Below are 13,986 nucleotides of genomic sequence, written 5' to 3'. Positions count from 1 at the left end.
TATGAAAATCACTGGCTGTGCTGTGTGCAGTCTGTGGCTAGTTTGCATTGTTGTCTGCCATTGTAGTGTTGGGCAGCGGCAGCTGGATGTGAACAGCGCGTAGCGTTGCGCAGTGGGAGGTGAGCCGCCAGCAGTGGTGGATGTGGGGAGAGAGATGGCAGAGTTTTGTAATTTGTCATGAACTGATATATATATTATGACTATTAAGGTAAATACATTGTTTGTTCTCTATTAATATCTTTCATTTTCTAACTATCCCTATCAGTAGTTAGTGCCTTCTGTAGTTTGAATCTTTTATTTAGCTGGCAGTAGTGGCGCTCGCTGTATTGCAGTAGTTCGAGTAATGAAGATTTTTGTGAGGTAAGTTATTTGTGAAAGGTATAGTTTAATGTTACTAAGGGCCATCTTTTGCAGGGATCTTTGATAGTCAGATTGCGTTGCGCTAAAAAATATTGTGTGTCAGTTTAAGCACAGTCTTGTATAATTGTTCTAAGGGGACGTTTCACTGTCGCATCTCAGCTTTCTCCTCCTGTTCCTCCTCATTGTCACTATTTTCGCTGTCACTGTGGGTATCGCTGCCCATCCTCTGGAGATTGTTGTTACGCTGCACATAGGCATGTCTGTAATGTCGTGTCCGCATGTACTCTTCATGTGTTGTTTTTGAAATACTGTCTGTCAGTGCGTTTAATTGTGTCCATTGTTCTTCGTCTCTTATTGCTGTGTATATATCTGTGTCTGTATCTGTGTAGTCTAAGTGTAGTGTATGTCTATTGTTCGCGTATTGCCCGCAGAAAAAGACAGTGTGTTCTGGGGAACCTTCTTCCCCTCATGTGCATGTAGGTGTCTGCCTCAGACTCACGTGGTTTAAGTGAGTGGGATAAGGTCCGTGTCCGGTTAACCAATGTACCATACCGCGACTGGGATCGATATGTCTAATTCTCAACCGCTCCCTTATGTCAGGGAGGAAGTCGTGCAGTCTACGTCCCTTATCACTTACATCCCACTCACCTTGCCATGTATCCAACGTATCGTCTCTATCGGCACACCGGTTATTGTGTGTACCTTACCTAGTCTCCCCATCTTTAACCAGTACCTTGCAGCTCTGTATTTGATTGTGATATCTATGGGCCATATTCCGAGCAACACACACAGTGCATCCGCTGAGGTGGAACCGAAGGCTCCAGATAGCCTAAGTAGGACACTTCTCTGCCATCGTCTGACCGATACTTTGTTGGTGACCACGTTCAGTCTATGTGCCCACGTGCTAGCTGCGAAGCTGAGTACTGATTCGAAGAGCGCACAGTGGTATGTACGCATGACTGGTAGAGGTAGTTTGTACTGTTTTGAATTTAGCCTCACCAGTTTGTGTAGTATATTTTCTGCTTTGTCTGTTCTTAGCCTTATGTGTTCATGCAAATTCCATTTTTCCTCTATGTGTACCCCAAGGTAGCGCGTAATGTGTGCTTGTTTGATGTTTGTGTCCCCAATTTTAACTGAAGGATTCCTTTGGAGTGATCCTTTCAGTAAAGTGAATGTTGAAACTTCCTGGCAGATTAAAACTGTGTGCCGGGCCGAGACTCGAACTCGGCACCATTGCCTTTCGCGGGCAAGTGCTCTACCAACTGAGATACCCAAGCACGACTCACGCCCCATCCTCACAGCTTTCCTTCTGCCAGTACCTCGTCTCCTACCTTCCAAACTTTACAGAAGCTCTCCTGCGAACCTTGCAGAACTAGTACTCCTGAAAGAACGGATATTGCGGAGACATGGCTTAGTCACAGACTGGGGGATGTTTCCAGAATGAGATTTTCACTCTTCAGCGGAGTGTGCGCTGATGTGAGACGTCATGGCAGATTAAAACTGTGTGCTGGGCCGAGACTCGAATTCGGGACCTTTGCCTTCCGCGGGCAAGTGCTTCATATCACCGTTAAGTTTGGAAGGTAGGAGACGAGGTACTGGCAGAAGTAAAGCTGTGAGGACGGGCCGTGAGTCGTGCTTGGGTATCTCAGTTGGTAGAGCGCTTGCCCGCGAAAGGCAAAAGTCCCGAGTTCGAGTCTCGGCCCGGCACACAGTTTTAATCTGCCCAGATGTTTCATATCAGCGCACACTCCGCTGCAGAGTGAAAATCTCATTCTGTATGTGTATGTTGTTTTGTTTTCGGCTATCTGACTTTGTTGTTGTGACACCACTGAGTAATTGTTTGTAGTATTCCACTGGTTTTCTCTTCTAACTGGGCTCTGTATGCACAGTATACATAGGTCGCATCGTTTCAGTGCATTTAGTAGCACATGGAACGCGGCACTGTAAATGTCGACGTTCGAAAGCATGGTCCGTGTGCTGACAGCGTTGAGGACAGGAGTGGCGGTGGACCCGTGTAATGTGCCCCGGGCTGGAGTACTGGTAACGAGGCATTGTCCGGGGGTTTCCCTCTAGGTGGGGCAGGGAGTTCCCCTCGCTTTGGGGCTAGCCGGCTGGGGCGGTGAGTCGCGGTGCATCTGGCAGGTGGCGGCGGCAGGCGTCGTCAATGCGCGCTCGTTTGCTCCCGGCGTGCGCAGCAGCAGCGTCCGGCCGGACAGGCGGCGTCCGGGGGCCGTCGAGGACTCAAGAGCGTCGTTACGGCCCTCATAAAGCCGTTAGCCGCCGGCAGACCCAGTCGTGCCCGCCTCTCCCCACCCCGGCCAGGGCGACACGAGTGCGTGGCCGCCGTCGCCGCCGTCCGCCCGATCCCCGGTAAGACGGAAGGAAGGAAGGAAGGAAGTGCCGTGTGGGGGCTCGTCAGGGCAGGCGCCGCCCGGGAAGGCTCCAAGTGGCGCGGGACAAGGCGCGCCGGGAGGCGGTGGGGGTGGCAGCGGGGGCGGCCTTAAGACGCCCTCGAGGCGTCTGCGGCCGCAGTGCCGTAACGAGGAAACGCGTCACAGCCGAGCCGGCGGAGGGCTCTCCAGCAGAAAGCGGGGCCCGTCTCTGCGACCTGACAAACTAGGCATCTCCTGTGAAGTCCATCGGCACTCCCGGCGTGATCGGCCACCCCTTCTCCATCAGCACTTTAGTGTCCCTCGTCGTCGATCACTTCCTAACATTGTATCATTTCATGGTTGTGCCCTTGTACTATACCTGAGAGTGACGTGTTCGCCAGAGCCACTATCTGCGGAAACTGTTCACTGTCTGGGGGTGATGACCTGGTTTTCCTTAAATCATCTAAATGGTTTTCGGCTGGAGCCTGCGTGGCTAACATGAAGGCTTATGACATTACATAAGGACCAACGTTTCCCAGTACTTAGACACAGTCTTTTTTTAAACATAGATATCGTTCAGCAACGGTGCATGTAAACGGGCGACTTCAAAAAATCAGCCGAGTTGTTGAAGGTGTGAGGGATCATTAACAATTTTTGACTATGCTTCTAACGATTGTAAAATTGTCTCCTTCAGAAGTACATGAACCTACTGAGGAAATTTTTTACACCATAGTTAAAAAAACTATCAAGATAGAATTATGTACAAAGCCAATGGATAACACCATACCAATTACTTACTCCTACAATCACACATTGTCGACGACAAACCTCAGAGTGGAGAGGCTCATTTCAAGTAATATGGAATGCTATCCATCAGTAATACCATATAAAATATATTAAAAACATTTCTACTGTAGCTGCGCGAAGCACAAAATTCTTCACATTAAAATATACGTGGAATTGAAAGGCAGTGTAACGACACTAAATGCCCATATGTGGCTGGTACCATGCAGCGACAGACAAAGTTGTCGCAGTGCACGAAATAGGAAACATAGGCAGGTGGCGTGCCTGCACGAACATATATGCGCAAAGCAGACTGATAAACTGCAGACTATCAATCACGTTGTACCGAAAAGAGACTGAGAAAAAATTTTTGGTAAAAAAAAATGGACGAAGATTGGTGGTATGGAGGAGGAGGGGGAATATTACAAATTAATTGTAACAGTAAAAAAGAGCATAAATAGAAAGAGACAACATGTTTTACAAAAAAAAATAGAAATTTGAAACAGTAATTTAATACGAACGAATGACAAGTAGAGACCACCAAACGAACTGTATCTACAGCAAGCAGTGGGATTATCAATTTAAAATCTTCAAGAAACTGTCGACTCGCATGTTCATCGCATGTTTAAATTGATCACTTAACATGTTACGATACTGAGTGTTTAAAAACTTCCATTTCTGCACGTAAGTCTTATTTCCGCCTCCTTTATCTTCTCGGGATAAATTTCGGTTTCTCACAGATCTTTAATGGAAATAATAATAATAATGAATAAATGTTCAGCAAATGTGGAATGTTGCACATAATACTTAAAGAATGTTCACTGGAAAAGGATAACAACTATCTATTCTGATTTTGATCCCACCATGACACACTCACCTGAGCAATTCACATGCTGTTTGCAACATTCTTTCGATACCTGAGCCACTTTTTTATTTTTTTTTAAGTCATCGGTCTTCTGACAGGTATTACGATCTCTCCCTATAGCTTACCCTTATTTTCCATTGCCTTCTGCATCTTCATGCCGTCGATCATTGCTGGTTCTTCCGCCTTTAGGGGCAGTTTCCCACCCCAAGTACAAGAGAGTGCCCTGAACTTCTGTCCGCTTCTCCACCCACTTAGACAAGGCCGTTGGCAGAATGCCTCACCCGCTTTAACATAGCCTTTGCCTGAATGAGGCAAGTCTTTGGCCGCCAATGCTGACCTTTAATCAAAGTTTAAGCGGTGACGGTTTTCTAAACGGGGATCGGTACATTCTGATGGATATTTTTTATTATTATCTGTGTATTACCTGTACTATCGTGAAATTTCAGAAGACCATAGTCGGATCATCAAGTAATATAAGCTGCAAATGGGAGAAAAAATTTATTATGATAACAGTATAATATAAAATGAGAAAAAGAAAAAGGAGTGAACATACCCGACAAACCACAACCAAGGTATTATTTATCTAGTTTCTTTAGATTTTTTATTTTTATATCCTTTTTTTTTTAGTTTTACATAGAATTTCAAAGCAGAAGGACAAGGAAATGATATTATATACTAAATCGCAAAGTAAGCCTTTCGTCTAGAGGAAAGTTCCAGTTTAACTGCAAGGATTCTATAGGCTCTTGTGTACATATGCTTCATCTATACACGTTGTACAGTAGAATTGGAGCTATACTGAAGCAAAAGAGAAAACCAAAACGAGCGGGTAAACTAAGAGAGAACAAGCCGGAGCAAAACAGAAGGGAACGTACATCACAAGGGAAAAGCTTGTCATCAGGAAAACAGAAAAACCAAGACCTTGAAGACGAAAAACAAGATTCATCATGTTGGCGAAGAGCTCTCGGTATCGAGACAGTAGCAAGCATGACCAGTAAGCAGTGATCATGGACTGCCTCAAGAGTATGTGATCTTTTCCCTCGTCTTCTACGACATAATGAACGAAGTGTCCCAGCAACGACATTACGGTATAGGTGCAGTTTCATGTCCGTAATGTACACCCTCAGAAGATCGAGTAAGGAGGGCCAATTGTGTCCTGACCCAAGGCCAGTTTTCCATATTATCTCCACAAATAAAACGATGTCGTATCGTACAACGAATACATAAATCTGTGTCCAAAAGAATGATTCAAATGGCTCTGAGCACTATGGGACTTAACTACTGAGTTCATCAGTCCCCCAGAACTACTTAAACCTAACTAACCTAAGGACGTCACACACATCCATGCCCGAGGCAGGATTCGAACCTGCGACCTATCTGTGTCGCTAAGACCAATAGGGGAAAGTCGCTCATTCGTTGGAGTCAAGTTATTTACTACCTTACACCCCGAGGACGCTACGCTCATCAGCAAAATAGGCTGTTTGCGGCGATTCCTTTCAACGAGAATCGGGAAAGGCATTCCTTCCCAATGACTGTAGGATTTCCACGGTGAGGACTGGTCTCCATAAAGTATCAGCCACTAAACAGCTAACTGTAAGATAGGAGTCATTAATGTGTTTTAACTTATAACTTATGCGACCAACATTAGTTGGGGGTTATATACTAGCAGGACAGACACAGAGAAATAAACGAGACATGAATGTGTGAGTTTCTTCAGTGTTCACCAAAACAGTACGTCGCAGATATAGCATCTGCGTCCGTCTTCCTTTGTATATCAGTCAGGCCCAACTCCCCAGAGAAATGAGGCTTCTTTACCATGAGAGGTTCCATGCCCTATTTTGCATGTCGCCTCTAATTTTCATCAATTTGCTCAATGTTTTATGTCTTTGTACGGTGATAACTGGCCGAATAAGGTTATTATAATGAAAGTATTTGTACTGAGAGCTCAATATACTTTTCTCTTGATTCCTATTCATGTTGGGTTCCTTCCCTGGGTGGCCTGTGCGAGGCGAGAGCTGGAGGACGCAGCACACTACGTTTCCGGTTGGGGGATGCACTTATGCGGATACTGAGAGGATCGTACATCAGTGGGCTTAAGCGCCTGGCGGAACGACTGATGTCGGTCGAGTTTCGCCTATTGTATGCAGAGCGGAACGACCTGTGAGACGTCTGTCACCGCACTTTATGTGTGTGGGTCTGGAACGAAGACTGCTGGCGACGACTGACTGCATTGTCTGCACGACTCTGAGAATAGCCGGCCGCGGTGGTCTCGCGGTTCTAGGCGCGCAGTCCGGAACCGCGCGACTGCTACGGTCGCATGTTCGAATCCTCCCTCGGGCATGGATGTGTGTGATGTCCTTAGGTCAGTTAGGTTTAAGTATTTCTAAGTTCTAGGGGACTGATGACCTCAGATGTTAAGTCCCATAGTGCTCAGAGCCATTTGTACCATTTTTTCTGAGAATACTTGTGGGCCGTGCCCTGCTAGGCACGACTTTCTGGCGCCGGATGGCCGGTGGTCTAGGCATGTTGTTTTCATAGCCGGTCAAACGACCCTCCGCTGAATAGCAGAGGCATGATTGGTCAACTTAAACGGAGGCTAGTTGACGTCATAAAGCCCTACTCGAAATTGGAGGGAACGGTCGCTATTGGCGCGAATGATGTTCTGAGACAGTGTTGGGGGAATTTTGGAATCAACACTGAATGTTGATTCGCGGGTTTCGAGGATAGTAGGGAGTTGAGCGATGTTGGCTTCACTCTAGCCTTGTGCTGGCGCAGTGCATTCGGTATCTGATATTCGTTGGAGTCGGACGGCCTTGCGACTTAGTCGCAGTTTTTCGGCAGAACTTAGAATTCTCGGACAGCCTTCGAGGCCAGGGGTTGAAAGAGAGTTGCTGCACAGCAGAAGTCGGCGCCTACATCATCAGAACGCTGCTTACCGACGGCATGCTACAGATTTCAGGACTGGTAAAGTACTTTGCGGTTCCAGATTTGTAGAACCTACTAATGTTATACTGAAGTCCTCAACATCATGCGCGCTCGCTTTGCTACAAGTCCACCTTGCATGTTTCTCCGTGTGATCCCATGTGAGCTGTCACTACTAATCGCGATACTGCAATATAGTCGGGAGAGTAATATTTGATTCATTATCATCAATCTATTGCATCACAGAGAGTAGGAGCCCCTTGTTCTCGAGCCCACTCTTATTCTCATAATAGTTAAGTATACCCTATTCTTTAACCTACTGTCTGTGTCGATAATCATGTGCCTTTATCTACTGATGTATAACAAATTTCATTGTAATATTTAATCCGCATATCATTTCGTAGATATATGCAGAATTCCATTTCCTTTTGTTTATTATTATAAAGTTCCCTTTTCTTTCTCTGAGTAGATTATGATTTTTCTTAAATTATAGTGAATGTGCACTCCCTATCTTACCAACTAGCAGGATCCACCATCATATCCTTTCGTTTCCGTTGTGTGCATAATTAATTAGGTGGTAGGTAAGGAAGGGGTCGAGTGCCTGTCTCGTTCACATGCAAAATTCGTCAGAATTAAAGAGATACAATCTCTTCCACCAAGGCAGCTTGCAACCACCTCGTACCGTAAGTAAAAGACATGGCATTTCCTTAAGAAACGACCAAACAACTGTTGCAGTTTCTTCGCCATCATAGAGGGAAGCGGATAAACTTCGGCCAAGTAATAAGTTTAACATAAGACATATGTGTCCAGTATTAGGACTTTATGGAGCAGAGTGAGAGAACGCCTTTCATGTTCTAGTATCGCTCCCTGAATGTAGTCCGTAAGAGACTTCCAGTTGAGCGTCGCCATTTAGAATGGCCAACGACCAATGATGATACCGAGACCAGTATGCTGATCCACGGCACTAGGCCATGGAACAACCACTTCGCCAAAACCTTGCAAAGTAAAAAGTCTGCATTTATTCACCTTCATTTCGTAGTGCACCTGAAGTTCGACAATAATCATCGATTACAGCCTTCAGTCGAGGCATATCCACAGGATTGCGAAGTAGAACCAACACGTGATTCGCCTATGGACGAGCAGCTATAGTCTCTCCGGAAAGCGTACAACCTTTCAGCTGGGATGCCAGCATCCGAAATATGGTCTCGATAGACAACACAAAGAAAGTTATTGACAGCGAACTTCCTTGAGGCGCTCCCCGACGGATAGTTATTGCGGACGTCAGTTGGCCATTAACGACCATCGAAGCTGAAATATATACAAACAAATCTGAGAACACTCGCCGCGAGTCAGCAGTAATGCCAAGTGTCCCCAGAATCCGAAGCAAAAAGTCATGGTTAACATGGTCAAGTGCCGTATCAAAATCTACAAAAGCAAGGGCCCTAGAGACGGACGTTACAGCAGCGACCGATATCCCATCACTACACTCGTCTAGACGGGTGAGAATAATAAGAAGGGGTAAGCAACTTCGAGGTATTGTAACAATCGTTTCGATCAGAGCCGACATCCTACTATCAAGTGCCCTCGCCACAGTCTTAAAATAGAAGTTCAACAAAGTAGCTGAGCGAATGCTATCAAGGGCAGCTGGTCCAGGGCGTTTCAGAAACAATTTTCCCACAACCCTTCGGTGTAACACTTCATTCAGAAGGGAAGTAAAGATGGCACTTAACAGCGGACAAAAGCGCAAGTAAAATTCCTAGGGAAGTCCACCCAGATCCGTGGACTTTTGAGAAGGCAATACCGCAATAAGTTTCTAAACTTCCGGCTGAAAGGCAGCTAAGAGCGTTTCATTATGTTTGAAGTGTAATTTTAGTATCCAAAGTGCTGACTAGTGGGTCGTACTAGGTACAAAAAATGTACAAATGTGTGTCAGTTTCTAAGGGACCAAACTGCTGAGGTCATCGGTCCCTAGACTTACACACTACTTAAACTAACTTAACGCTAAGGACAACACTCACACCCATGTCCGAGGGAGGACTCGAAATTCCGGCGGGAGGGGTACTAGGTACCACTGGACTCATTAACGTCGTAGGTGTCTATATAGGATCAGCGTAAGACAGGTATTTTATCAGCTTGCGCCATTACGGTGCTTCCATTATTTTTCGTGACACAATGAATACACGTGTGCCGGCGACGTGTCTGATGCCGAGGAAAATGACATAAGAATTCAGTTCTTCCGTCACCAATGAACGTGGCTTGGATCGCATTTTAAACCTTCCATTTTTATCCTCTTCGAGGCCCTTACTCGTCTAACATCCGCAATTCGTAAAGGAGCGTGATCCGCAGAATCATAGAGTTTACGCAGGATGGAATAGTAGTATTCGTAACTATTCCGAAAGTCTCGCGCGTTGGCAGTACAAAAAATTATCGAAGCGTGCCTGAACCTCGGTTTTTCCAGTTGTGTCCATCAGTCAAGGATGGAGCAGAACTTCGCAACGGACCGGATATTACGCTCCCACACGGTTCGCATCGCGTCAGTGAGAGAAGGGTCAGCTAGGTGAGCGACGTTTGATATCCACGGACTGCGAAACAATTTGATTGGTTTCCGTTAAAGATTGAGAGTTATAGACACAGCGCAGTAATCCATAAAGGAACCTGGGGTTATATCAACATTAAGAATGCTATCGCGTGCGCAGTTTGACAAAAATGCCTAACTAATCTGCTACCAGAAGTCGCAGTAAACTGGGTAAACTTAATTAACATTGGCTGTTTACATATCCAGAAGTCTTTAAGGCGTAAGGACCGGAACAATTCATGTAATTCACGAGAGTAATTAAAATTTGGAGCCAGATCCGCAGGGCGCAAGACCCAAAAGAATATCCGGTGGACTCTTAAGAAACAGATAAACAGTTTCCTCTTTATATAAACGCGAACGATTCACTGAGCGACCAGAGCCAGAAAGACCACATAAAAGAACCAAGGTAAGTTTAAAAAGTTGACAACATATGGCTCTGCCAGAATCCAGTATTCCCACCTGAGCAACAGGAAGAATACGGTGGTCCCCATAGAATACTCGGACGCTATATTAAAGATCATACGAAAACCAGGCAAGGAGAAACACCTAAGTAACACCTCCTGTAAGAGTACTATGTCTGCACATAGAACATAGATGAATTGACGCAGCGAAGACAGTTGCAATTCTGATTCCGCACGGTCAACCTTTAAGCAAATGAATGTGTAGGCTTCAGTCGTTGACCACAGCTCAATAGCGATGTACCGAACGTACCGAGCAGACTTACGTAGACACCTGAGCATCAAGACCCATTGCGGAGTCCACGCATGAATCAGACATCGGGGTACCAGAATCCCCGATCAACGAAACCTCTTTTCGCGCCACCGCACGGCCAGATTACGTAAGCTGTCTGTGTCGGTTATGTGGCATGGCGACCTCAGCTGACGAATGTGGGGGAGGAGTCATAGGCACAGCTTCCTGCCCCTTTGAACGAGGAACATATAATGCAGGTCTAGTCACTAAGGCGAAAGCATTCTGTGGAGCCACCAATGCAACAGGCGACACTTTATCGCTAATTTTATTCTCACTGTAGGCAGCAAATTCAGGAAATCGACAGCGGCTGAAGGCGAAGGAGCACTAGAACGTTGCAACGTCCCAGACTGTAAGGGGAACACAAAGACGAAGCGGGTGACGCCGCTAACTCCCCATACAAAGGCAGTTCAGAAGCGAGCAAAAGGGATGCTGGAGACAACTTCGTCATTCGCCGTACTACGGACCGGAGATACCGTTTCATCGAGAGGAGCAGTGGACAAAATCGATGCGGACGAGGTTGGAGCAGAAGAAAACACAGCCAAATCCTCACCCTCACCATCGTAAGAGGGTGGCTTGTTTGTCACTGTTGCAGGTTCTATGCTGCGGCAATCCTGATCCTGTCGCGGAGGTAAAGGCGGAAATTCATTTACGAGATTATCAGAACTGTCTTTTCGTTCATTACGATCCGAAGTAGGACATCCGACTTCCGGATTGGAAAGAAGAAGACAGGCAACCGTTAATTTGCGTCACTGCAGTAATTACGACCGAGTTCCCTCTTGACCAGTATACAGAAATGAGTGCGGTACCACATACTTGTAAATATTGGGAATATTGCGTTTGGCATGCATTTCCACAGAACGTATTCCACTATAACACTATAATTTGTGTTGAATGGACCAGCGTTCACCACGTACGTTTTACACCTTACAATAAGGAGTTAATATGTCGTTTAGAAAGTTTTCATCTGTCTCTGGAGCTCTGGAGCACTCGAATAGAGGTATAGCCACCGGCCGTCGTTGCCGAGCGGTTCTAGGCGCCTCGGTGTGGAACCGCGCTACTGCTACGGTCGCAGGATGTGTGTGGTGTCCTTAGGCTAGTTAGGTTTAAGTAGTTCTAGGTGTAGGGGACTGATGACCTTAGATGTTAAGTCCCATACTGCTTAGATCCATTTGAACCTTCAGAGGTATAACAAATACCATCATCTGCGAGTGACACCATTCTAAGGGAATTACAGCAATGCTTGAACGGGAATTGAGAACTAGGTCGCAACAGTAATATTTGAACGCGAAGGGGATCCATAAATTTCACGCAAAGCACGTACCCGTCTGCGTCAAAATAGGCGGTGTCAGCCTAATCTGAGTTCACATGAATTGTATCGACAAGCCAGTCGTGGTTTTCTAGACCCGGGCAGCACGTGTCGCGTTGTTTTATCGAAAGTAAAGCTCACAGTGCCTTTTCGTGGAATATACGTGGAAATCATGGTAGTTACAGCAGAGTGGCCGACGCCCCTGTAAGAAGACGAACACAATAGATAACTAAGGCGGGGCGGAAGCGCCACGACTCACTATACACACACAACTACACTAACGAGGTTAGTTCACACAAGCGACGCTGCGGCAAGTGAGATAAACAAGAATCTTCCCGCTCGGCACTCGAGGCGCAACTGACCCTAGAATACAGTTAGTAACAATATTCAAAGATTCGCTCGTCTAAAATATCCGTAAGTAAGGACTGGAAGGTTTCACATGTCATGCATGTCGTACGCCATAATGGAAATAGGAATAAACTGCTGAATTACAGTCACATATGACTAACGTCTATATGCCGTAGCATTATGGACCATATACCGTGTTCAAACATTATGAATCACCTCGAAGGAAACGCTTGACAAATAGTAAACACTGTTTCAGAAAATATCAGTCTTTGGAAACACAATTATCTCTTTATTCACATGAAGTAGTGAGTACTATCCACAGGGGACGTCAGATTGATTCCACATTTTTACATTTCCAGAAGGCTTTTGACACCATTCCTCACAAGCGACTACTAGTTAAATTGCGTGCCTGTGGAGTATTGCGTCAATTGTGTTGACTGGATTCGTTATTTCCTGTCAGGAAGATCACAGTTCACAACAACTGCCAGGAAAGTCATCAAGTAAAACGGAAGTAATATCTGGCGTTTCCTAAGGAAGTGTCAGAGGCCTCCTGGCGTTCCTGACCTTCATAAACGATTTGGGAGGCAGCCCGAGCAGCCCTCTTAGACTGTTTGCAGATGGTGCTGTCATTTACCGCCTTGTAAAATCATCATATAATCAAAACAAATTGTAAAATGATATAGAGAGTATATCTGTTTCGCACGAAAAGTGGCAACTGATTCGAAATAACGAAAATTTTGAACTCATCCACAAAAGTACTAATAGGAATCTGGTAAAATTCGGTCACGAGAAAACACACAAAAGGCTGTAAATTCAACTAAATATTTAGAGATTATTGTTATGAATAACTTACTTTAGAACGATCATGCAGAAAATGTTGTGGGAAAAGCAAACCTAAGACGGCAATTTATTTGGAGAACATTTACAAAACGCGACGGGTCTAATAAGGAGACTGCGTACACTGCACTTGTCCGCCTTATTCTGGAGCATTTCTGTGCAGTGTGGGATCTGCATCAGATAGGCCTGTTAAAGGACGTTGCAAAAGTTTAAAGAAGGGTGGCTCGTTCTGTGTTATCGTGAAACAGGGAAGAGAGTGCCACCGATATGTACGCGAACAAAAGAGTCTTTCCTTGCGCAGGAACTTCTCATGAAATTTTAGTCACCAAATTTTTCCTTAGAGTCTGAAAATATTTTTGGTGCCGACGTACATCGGGAGAAATAACCACATAACCAAAGCTTGTATGTAAAGATTGAAGTCTTCGTTTTTCCTGTACGCTGTTGAGAGTGGAACGTTAGAGAAATAGCTTGAGGGTGGTTCGGCAAGATCGCAGCTAGGCATTTAATCGTGGACTCTACAGTAATCATGTAGAAGCCGGTGTAGATGTGTATTTTCTCCACATCGACTCTCTGTTCGGCACACTGGGTGACGCTGAACATTGTATTCCCTTTGTTCGCTATCGACGACAGTAGCTTGAAGGTCCAACTCTTGTAAACAAACAGTAACAAAGTAGTCCTTGTAACTACAAAATTCCTTCTTCAGCTGAATCTATCTTCTGCAGCTTACAGCCAATCACATCCAACAATCCTTGCCATTCCGCTATAGTGTAGATGGTGCCGATAGTGTTTGTGTAATATAAAGCCGATCTAGGTGTGCTGATTTCCGTAGCTCGCCGAATCCACACATGTACTATCACGATAGGGCACGACA

The 13,986-nt window shown here is 45.4% G+C and overlaps 1 protein-coding gene across 1 annotated transcript in view; it reads right to left on the bottom strand.

Annotated features, from left to right (window-relative positions):
* Positions 1 to 2,633: 2,633 nt before the first annotated feature.
* The window catches only part of LOC126101461 (basic proline-rich protein-like), a 160,806-nt gene continuing 149,453 nt past the window's right edge, over positions 2,634 to 13,986 (bottom strand). The window contains exon 3 of the mRNA XM_049912113.1: positions 2,634 to 2,880. Within this exon, the coding sequence (XP_049768070.1) occupies positions 2,634 to 2,880 (247 nt within the window). The remainder of the gene's footprint in view (positions 2,881 to 13,986) is intronic.

Source organism: Schistocerca cancellata, chromosome 9 (genome assembly GCF_023864275.1).
Source record: "Schistocerca cancellata isolate TAMUIC-IGC-003103 chromosome 9, iqSchCanc2.1, whole genome shotgun sequence".
Lineage (NCBI taxonomy): Eukaryota > Metazoa > Arthropoda > Insecta > Orthoptera > Acrididae > Schistocerca > Schistocerca cancellata.
Note: the sequence above shows the minus strand (reverse complement) of the source record. Positions and strands in the feature narration are given on the sequence as shown.